The sequence below is a fragment of the Octopus bimaculoides genome, chromosome 13 (genome assembly GCF_046866305.1).
Source record: "Octopus bimaculoides isolate indiv1 chromosome 13, ASM4686630v1, whole genome shotgun sequence".
Taxonomy (NCBI): domain Eukaryota; kingdom Metazoa; phylum Mollusca; class Cephalopoda; order Octopoda; family Octopodidae; genus Octopus; species Octopus bimaculoides.
The window spans coordinates 9,593,237-9,602,602 of NC_142940.1; the positions used below are offsets into that span (position 1 = coordinate 9,593,237).

The window sequence follows — 9,366 nt, forward strand, 5'->3', positions numbered from 1 at the left end:
GAGTAAACAATCTTAGAAAAAATGCATTTCTAATTGAAACAATTCTATTATATAAAAATAACTTGTTTAGAAACAATTGAGGGTTGGCGACAGAAAGGACATCCAGCCATAGAAAAATATGCCACAACGAATTTTGTGTGAGCTATGCCTGTTTAAGAATAATAACGAAGCATTTACTGAAGGGGAGACCCCCTATAGAGAGTGGAAATTATTGTAAAATGAAGACGCAAGCACATACTAGATGCACAACCTATTTCAACAGTGCATAGACAGGAAAAGAAGTTTTAGTGAATCTAAACATGCAGATTTTAAGGTAATCTTATTGGGTAGGGTTTTTTTTTCTTTCTTGAGACATTTTTAAAAAGAAAGTTGGCTTTATATGCCATAAAATACGATATATAAATATCATCGCTCTATTGATCTAATCAAGGGGACGCAACTCCATCAAGATTATGGGAGATAACCCTTATCGTCGTGTGACCCACTGTATCGTTCGACCCGCTAGAAATAGCAGCATGATTAATATTCTACAGCAGTGATTAACTATTTTCTACTTATTGACCCCCTTTAATTCCTATTTTACTCTAGTGGACCCTTATAACTATTCCATGTTTTAAAAAATCCTATTATATTTTATGTGTATTGTAGAAGTATAACATATTCTTTTAGAATGTAGAAGTATAACCAATAAGAATGTAGAAGTATAACCAATTCAAATGTTTCAGTCATTTGACTGTGGCCATGCTGGAGCACTGCCTTTGGTCGAACAAATCGGCCCCAGGACTTATTCTTTGAAAGCCTAGTACTTATTCTATTGGTCTTTTTTGCCGAACTTCTAAGTTACAGGGATGTAAACACACCAACATCGGTTGTCAAGAGATGGTGGGGCAACAAACACAGACACGCAAATATATGCATACTAAAAGAAGCCCGTCGAGACTATAGTAGAAGACACTTGCCCAAGGTGCCATGCAGTGGGACTGAACCCGGAACCACGTGGTTGGTAAGCAAGCTTCTTACCACACAGCCACTCCTGCGCCTATTACTCTACTCTTTTACTAGTTTCAGTCATTTGACTGTGGCCATGCTAGAGCACCGCCTTTAGTCGAGCAAATCGACCCCAAGACTTATTCTTTGTAAGCCTAGTACTTATTCTATCGGTCTCTTTTGCCGAACCACTAAGTTACGGGGACATAAACACACCAGCATCGGTTGTCAAGCAATGCCAGGGGGACAAACACAGACACACAAACATATACACACACATACATATATTTATACATATATACAACAGGCTTCTTTCAGTTTCCGTCTACGAAATCCACTCACAAGGCTTTGGCCAGCCCGAGGCTATAGCAGAAGAAACTTGCCCAAGATGTCACACAGTGGGACTGAACCCGGAACCACGTGGTTGGTAAGCAAGCTACTTACCACACAGCCGCTCCTACGCCTATTGCACATTTTTTCTCAGCAAAATCTTATATGGCCACTGGTTGGGAACCACTGTTCTACAGTCTTGTATGTTGTCAAAATATTGAAAATATGACATTGCTTAACGAGAGGTGTTAATTGTTTTAAATAACTTCAAGAGATTAACTAAAGGGATCTTCTACAACAATAAACCAACAAAGAAAATCAACAAATTTCAACATGATGTACAAGGCAGAACAGAACATTAAATATATCCAAAAAATATGTAAAACAGCAGAAAACTTTCTCAATGAATATTTAAGAGATAGTGATTGAAATTGCTGAGCTGTTAACGCTTTTCTAAGTAAACTAACTATATTGTACTGAGAAGCCATGTTTGTTTAAGAGTAAGGGGTTTTTTTTCTTCTTTTTTTTTTAAGGGAAAATAACTCAGCAACTCGACAGACATAGTAAAATGCTGGAATATATGCAAATGTGATCTTGATACTTTCTATGCTCAAGTATACATCTATCCCCGTTTATCACTGATTCATTCTTCACTGATTCAGGATAATATGTTATGCTTATCACGAAATGACCTGTTATAACTTTGGTCAGAGATTCTTCAATAATGCTTAAGGACAACAAGTTTCAAAACGAAATCTGCTTTTCCACCTTTGTTCTGTTATCATTTGTTTATTACTGGATTCATTTAATACAGTGTATTTTACAACAAAAAATAACTGTGATGAATGAGGATAGATGTACTATGTTCTTCTGCAGAAATATTTGCAGTACAAATGAGGAAGACATGGATATTAAACTGAACATCCGAACAAAGCAATGAAGACAAGTCCTTGCAAACAGAGCTCTGGAAAGGACTGACCTGATGAAATATTTGGCTTAGTATCCAAATGGAATTTCATGTATGCTCATCAGCATGGCAATGGAGATCAGCATAAATTATAGTGTCAACAATAGACGCATTTGATTGGCTAATATGGCAATTTTAAATGCTTGTAATTTATTACTAATTTCTAGAAAAAATTATGGGAACAGGAGTGGCTGTGTGGTAAGTAGCTTGCTTACTAACCACATGGTTCCGGGTTCAGTCACACTGCGTGGCACCTTGGGCAAGTGTCTTCTACTATAGCCTCGGGCCAACCAAAGCCTTGCGAGTGGATTTGGTAGTAAGTATGTGTGTCTGTGTTTGTCCCCCCACCGATGCTGGTGTGTTTACGTCCCCATAACTTAGCGGTTCAGCAAAAAACGACTGATAGAATAAGTACTAGGCTTACAAAGAAAAATGTCCTGGGGTCGATTTTCTCTACTAAAGGCAGTGCTCCAGCATGGCCGCAGTCAAATGACTGATACGAGTAAAAGAGAGAACTATATTTTTGGAAAATTATCTGGTGAAAATTTGAAAAACTCCAAATGGTTGGAAGAAATTTAATGAAGCGGTAATATAGAAGTAAGACTTACCTGAAAGTGTTAGCTTTGATGTCTAAATGGGTATATTTCAACTGTGAATGTTGACTCTCTCTTTTTATCTGTGTACCTTGAGAAAAAATCATTTTGGTGTCCTCCAGAGGACTTTAAAGAGCAGTGGGTATGGCTTGTCTTTCAAACAAAGACGTGTGTCCAGTGGTTGATGTTGGTCAGTACATGTATGCTCTGAGAACATGTGGCAACTGGTGGTTACTTCCTAATTTAGTTTTACATATTCATAGCTCAAAGGGCCAGGGAAATACTGGAAGTAAGTTAATCTGATAAGATAAATGTAATTCCATAACAATTATTCAGCTCGGGTAGAGATAATGGATCTTGTTAAATTTCTTTCAACCAAAGTGTTGCAAATTTTCACTTGATTATCTTCAAAATATGTATTTTTGCATATTGATGATGAAGATAGCATTCATTTTTTCTTTTCCCTAGAAATCAATAATAAATAAGTTACATTAGTAAAGAAAAGAAATTAGATTAATGTAAAAGAAAAAATTCAAAAAAATTTTGTACTCTCTTTATCTTTTACTCTCTTTTACTTGTTTTAGTCGTTTGACTGCGGCCATGCTGGAGCACCGCTTTTTAGTCGAGGAAATCGACCCCAGGACTTGTTCTTTGTAAGCCTAAGTTACGGGGATGTAAACAGGCCAGCATCAAGTGATGTTGGGGGGACAAACACAGACACAAACATATACACACACATACATATATATACATATATACCACGGGCTTCTTTCAGTTTCTGTCTACCAAATCCACTCACAAGGCTTTGGTTGGCCTGAGGCTATAGTAGAAGACTCTTGCCCAAGGTGCCACGCAATGGGACTGAACCCAGAACCATGTGGTTCGTAAGCAAGCTACTTACCACGCAGCCACTCCTGTGCCTGTAGTTGAAAGAAGTTTTAAAATATCTCGGATAATTTTCTCTTTAACTTGGAAGGGATACCAAAGAGAACAAGAGCAGGAACTCAAGCCATAAGCTATGAGTACTGCCTTGATTTGTCAATAAAAATCATTGAACCATGCCATACACTGGAATGGTAAGCTATAGTGCTGGCTAACTGACAACCCAGATCTTTGGTTCATAACAATGAAGGCAAGTATACTGTATCAAGCAATCCAGTATAGTATCAGGCCTTTAGCAGCTGTCATCTTTGCTGTGATGTCAACCAGTGGGATTCCTACAAGCCACCTAGTAAACTAGTTGTTACAGGTTAATAATGATAATCATCATTTAATGTTCACTTTTCCATGCTTGCATAAGTCAGTCAGAAATTGTTGAGGGATATTTTTTACAGCTGGCTGCTCTTCCTGTCACTGACCCTCACCTAATATTTCTCCATAGTTAAACGTTTTACGAAGAAGACGAAACAAACAACCTTGCTAGTATGATGCTGATGTTTACAACCATCACACGGTGTCAGGGCAAGGGTACATGTACACACTTGTATGTGTGTGTGTGTGTATGATGGGTTTCTTTAGTTCCCATCTACCAGTCCACTCACAAGCTTTGGTCAGCCCAGAATCATAGAAGAAGACACTTGTCCAAGTTGCTGTACAGTGGGACTGAACCAATACCACTTGGTTGAGAAGCAAGTTTCTCAGTCAAACAGCCACGCCTGCATCTCTTGATATAAAGGTAAAATCCTAAGAAGAAAGTAGCAGTCCAGATGAAAGCAACGTGAATATGTTGAGAAAACAGGCATCAGATGTTGCAGATGTACTAAGCAGGTAGCGGTAGTGGGCGGATGTGTGTAGACTAGCATTAGCACTAGGTTAGATTGGGGGTCGGAAAAACGGGGTGACATGAGGTGAAAGCCCTTTTTCTCCTTAGTGAAAATCATGTGGGTGAAAATATCAAGGGGGGGGGGCAAAATTTCTGAGACTTCCACCTCACCCCACCCCATTTTTCGGACCCCAATCACTTTCTTGAAGTTTCAAGTCTATGAGATAATGCATGATTAATTTGAAACAACGTGAATGAAAAAGCATTACAAATCACAAAGTAAAAGGTTAAAAAGATGCCGAAAGAGTTAGGAAAATCCCCATACCAATGTGATATCTGTCAAAAATCATTCTCTCAAAAACATAACCTAACAACTCACAAATATATTCATACAGGAGAAAAACCTTATCGCTGTGATATCTGTGGTAAGACATTTCGTCAGGATGTGCACTTGATTGACCACAGACGTATTCATACAGGAGAGAAACCATGTCAGTGTGATATCTGTGGTAAATCGTTTTCTTGGCCTGCCAGTTTAGCTAAACACAATCGCATACATACAGGGGAGAAACTTTATCACTGTGATATGTGGAAAATCATTTTTTCAGAATGATCATTTAACTGTGCACAGTCGCATTCATACAGGAGAGAAGCCATATCGCTGTGATATTTGTGGTAAATCATTCTCTCGAAATGATCATTTAATTGTGCACAGTCGCATTCATACAGGAGAGAAGCCATATCGCTGTGATATTTGCGGTAAATCATTCTCTCATAATAGTACCTTAACTACGCATAAACGTATTCATACAGGAGAGAGACTGTATCACTGTGATATTTGTGGTAAATCATTCTCTTGGAATGAACACTTAGCTAAACACAATCACATTCATACAGGAGAGAAGCCAGATCGCTGTGATATATGTGGTAAATCATTCACTCGAAGTGATCATTTAACTGAGCACAGTCGCATTCATACAGGAGACAGGCCATATCGCTGTGATATCTATGGTAAGTCATTCTCGCAGAATAATCACTTAGCTATGCACAATCGCATTCATTCAAAAGAGAAGCCATATCACTGTGATATCTGTGGTAAATCGTTCTCTCACAATGTTAGCTTAGCTAAGCATAATCGCATTCATAAAGGAGAGAAACCATATCGCTGTGATATCTGTGGTAAATTGTTCTCTCACAATGTTAGCTTAGCAAAGCATAATCGCATTCATACAGGAGAGAAACCATATCGCTGTGATATCTGTGGTAAATCGCTCTGTCAGAATAATACCTTAGTTAAACACTGTCACATTCATACAGGAGAGAAATCGTATCGCTGTGATATCTGTGGTATATCGTTCTCTCACAATGTTAGCTTAGTTAAGCATAATCACATTCATACAGGAGAGAAACCGTATCGCTGTGATATCTGTGGTAAATCATTCACTCAGAATGATCACTTAGCTAGACACAATCGCATCCATACAGGAGAGAAGCCATATCGCTGTGATATATGTGGTAAATCATTCTCTTGGAATGATAGCTTAGCTAAACACAATCACATTCATACAGGAGAGAAACCATATCACTGTGATATATGTGGTAAATCATTCTCTCAGAATGGTCACTTAGTGAGACACCAGCGCGTTCATACAGGATAGAAAACATCAATGTGATACCTGTGGTAAATCATTGTTTTGAAATGTTAGATCTCTCTTACAGTTGCCTAACCAGGAATATAGCATCAGTTGTGCTCCTGACTGGCATAAATCAAGACTACATCTCATCTTTACTAACTCTCTCTTTAATTGATTGAGCTATGACCCTTTCTACGACTTTCATCGCCTGGTCCAGCAACTTGATACCTCAGTAATTATTCCTGTCTGAGATGTCCCCTTTGCCTTTGTAGCAGCTTAAACCTGCCAAGACGTGCTATAGCATGTTAGCCCGTGAACTATAGGTAAATACTTGCATCGGGGAAACTCGTCACCTCGATTTTGTTTTGCAATTTACCAATGATATTCTTTATATATCTGATGCACAGAATGCAGCAGCAGTTGCTCTCTCACACCTCTGTGAAAATTCTTTGTCATCCCCTTCAGATATTGACCTCCCCCTTTCTGCGGATCAGCCTCCCCTTGATCTTGCTTAACCTGAATTTGCAATATATAAATCTAAGAATTTGCGTGTAACTAATTCTGACACACAACTATTTTGTGACATCTCAACGGATACACCACATCCTCTTGTTCCAGATACTCACCGTCGAACTATTTTCCACACTCTGCAACTTCAGCCACAGTGAACCTCCTTTCGGCTGGATTCTTCTGGCCAAATATGAGACAAGATATTACTGCTTGGTCATGTTCTTGACTTTCCTGCCAGAAATCGAAGGTGCATAAGCACCACACCCATATTGATCTAGTTGGACTGTGGCCAGTCAGTCAACGCTTTACGTATCTCCTTATGTGCATCGACTGCTTTATACGTTGGCCTGAAGCCATTCCTCTATGTGATATTCAGCAGAACTGGTTGCACGAACTCTGGTATCAGGTTGGATATCATGCTACAGCATTCCCACTATGCTCACCACTAACCGTGGTCGGCAGTTCGAATCGCAACACTTCCATGAGCTTTCGAAAATTCTAGGTGCGTGGCGCATTCAGATTACAAGTTACCATCCAGTTTAAAGTGGCATGGTGGTACATTTCCTCCGTAAACTGAAGGCTGCGTGCTTATCCTGACCAACATCGATGGAGTGAGTATCTACCCATTGTTCTTCTGCATTGCCATTCAGCCATCAAGGAGTGTCTTGGAATCTCTCCAACGGAGCTGCTTAACAGAGTACCATTATACTTGCCGGGTCAGATGCTGGCCCCAATGGACTTATCCTCCCAACATCCTACTCTTTATGTTAACAGACTTCTGTCGTATTTCTCCAATCTTCCACCGATGACCTCTTGGCAATAGACTGTTACATCTTTGGTCCTAAGGGACATTCCTTCGTGGACCCATTTATTTCTTTGCAATGACTCTGTGAGAAGTCCTCTCACACCACCATACACTGGACCTTACCACATCCTTTCCAACTCTAACAAACTTTTAACCTTAGGAATTAATGGGAGAAAAGGAACTGTATCAATTGACAGGGTAAAACGGAATTTTCCAGGCACTCTCACACCAGATCCGCATACAACCCCTACATACACTGCACAGCATGAACTAAATGCTGCACCACTGCATCCATCACAAACACAACGGCACATATCTCCCCATAATCTTCTGCGAACACATCTTGACATTTCACACCAGACTTCGTACCACCGACTTCTGCTTGTTCGTTTCTCTTATATCCTCACCACTGCAAACGTCTTATCTATCTGTGCAATTGTCAGTTTTTAAGCCTTCCCTCTGATCCTACATATCTACGCTCAATTTAATCAGCACTTGTCAGCAATCCCAAATAAATTACTTTGCCTTAAAAATATGCTTTCTGACATTTATGCATAAACTTATTTCCACGTTATATTGGGACATTCTTACATACGAACACGCGCAACCAACCCATTACAACATTGAACCTACTACATTTAGAACCAGTAACATTGGTAGCTTACCATTAAATTGGTGAACAGCAACTAAAAAAATCTCTCGAAATACATTCAAATATTAAAAATAGAGTTACTTCCACCTTAACAGCTGATTGTTAATTCTCCTTGCTAAACTTGCTGTTACCGAATTTGCATTTACTTCGTCGGAACTAGTTTACAACTGACAATTAGGACATCATATTGACTGTAAATAATTGCGAATTTACTTGATGTCAACGTCTGATGTAAAAAAAAAAAAAATAATGATAAATTAAATTCAAATTACGACAAACGTAAATAAACAGACGAAGTTTGCTTTTAGAAGCGTTGAGATGTCTTTAGAAAGTTAAAGAAGTGATTTTAAATTCTCAATCGCAGACTAATGCTAATAAATATAGCCTGAACAGGATAAACTACCTCTATTTTGCAGAGAAAAGTGTAGGTGGCTAACTGTGAACTCGAACTCACATGCCCCAGCCTGGACGACCGCTAGAAATAACCACTCTAAATTAAGTACCGTCTCTTTCAATTATATTGAACCATTTTCCTCGTCGGTTCTATATTAATATGTAAGTATTATTAATATAAACATCTGTGTTGTATACGTATCACATTTACATACATATATATATATATATATATATATAATTTTTTTTTTTTTTTGTGAACACTAGAAATAAAAGAAAGAAACTAAAGAAAAGAAAGATATCTCACGAAATAACGATGTTGCTTTTATAATTTCGCTGTTTGTTTTCTCTTTTAATTCTTTATTTCAGCTTTCATTGTTCCCGGTATTAAGGGCCGTAGAATAACAAGCGAGGGGGAAGCCCTGCAGTATTTCTTCCGGCTCTTTACGTCCGGAATTTAAATCTGGTTGTTTTTCATCTCTTCGCGGTCAGCTTCGCTTTTCATTCATCCGAGAATGACAAAATAAATTATTTCTGGCCTCAGCCACTAAAACCGCTGTGTTTGTACCGAAACTGGATACAATTATTACTTACATTTAAATATCATCAGAAAGAAAAGAAAAAAGCGCTATTTTCTTTCTATCATCGAAACAGGACAAGCTTCATTCTTTGATTTTGCTAATCAGACATCGATATTCGATTCCTTTGGTAGAATGGAAACTTACCGGAAGTG

The 9,366-nt window shown here is 38.5% G+C and overlaps 1 protein-coding gene and 1 long non-coding RNA gene across 2 annotated transcripts in view; one reads left to right on the top strand and one right to left on the bottom strand.

Moving 5' to 3' along the window:
* Positions 1–9,365, bottom strand: part of LOC149132805 (uncharacterized) — a 10,837-nt gene extending 1,472 nt beyond the window's left edge. Inside the window, exons 1-2 of the long non-coding RNA XR_016244086.1 lie at positions 8,941–9,365; positions 2,893–3,341 (exon numbers count right to left, since the gene is read on the bottom strand). This is a non-coding gene — a long non-coding RNA (uncharacterized LOC149132805). The remainder of the gene's footprint in view (positions 1–2,892; positions 3,342–8,940) is intronic.
* On the top strand, positions 4,935–6,354 carry LOC149132806 (uncharacterized). The gene is given in 2 exon segments (XM_089362034.1): positions 4,935–5,224; positions 5,226–6,354. Coding segments are annotated over 2 exon segments (1,362 nt in total). The 3' UTR covers positions 6,298–6,354.
* Position 9,366: the final 1 nt, after the last annotated feature.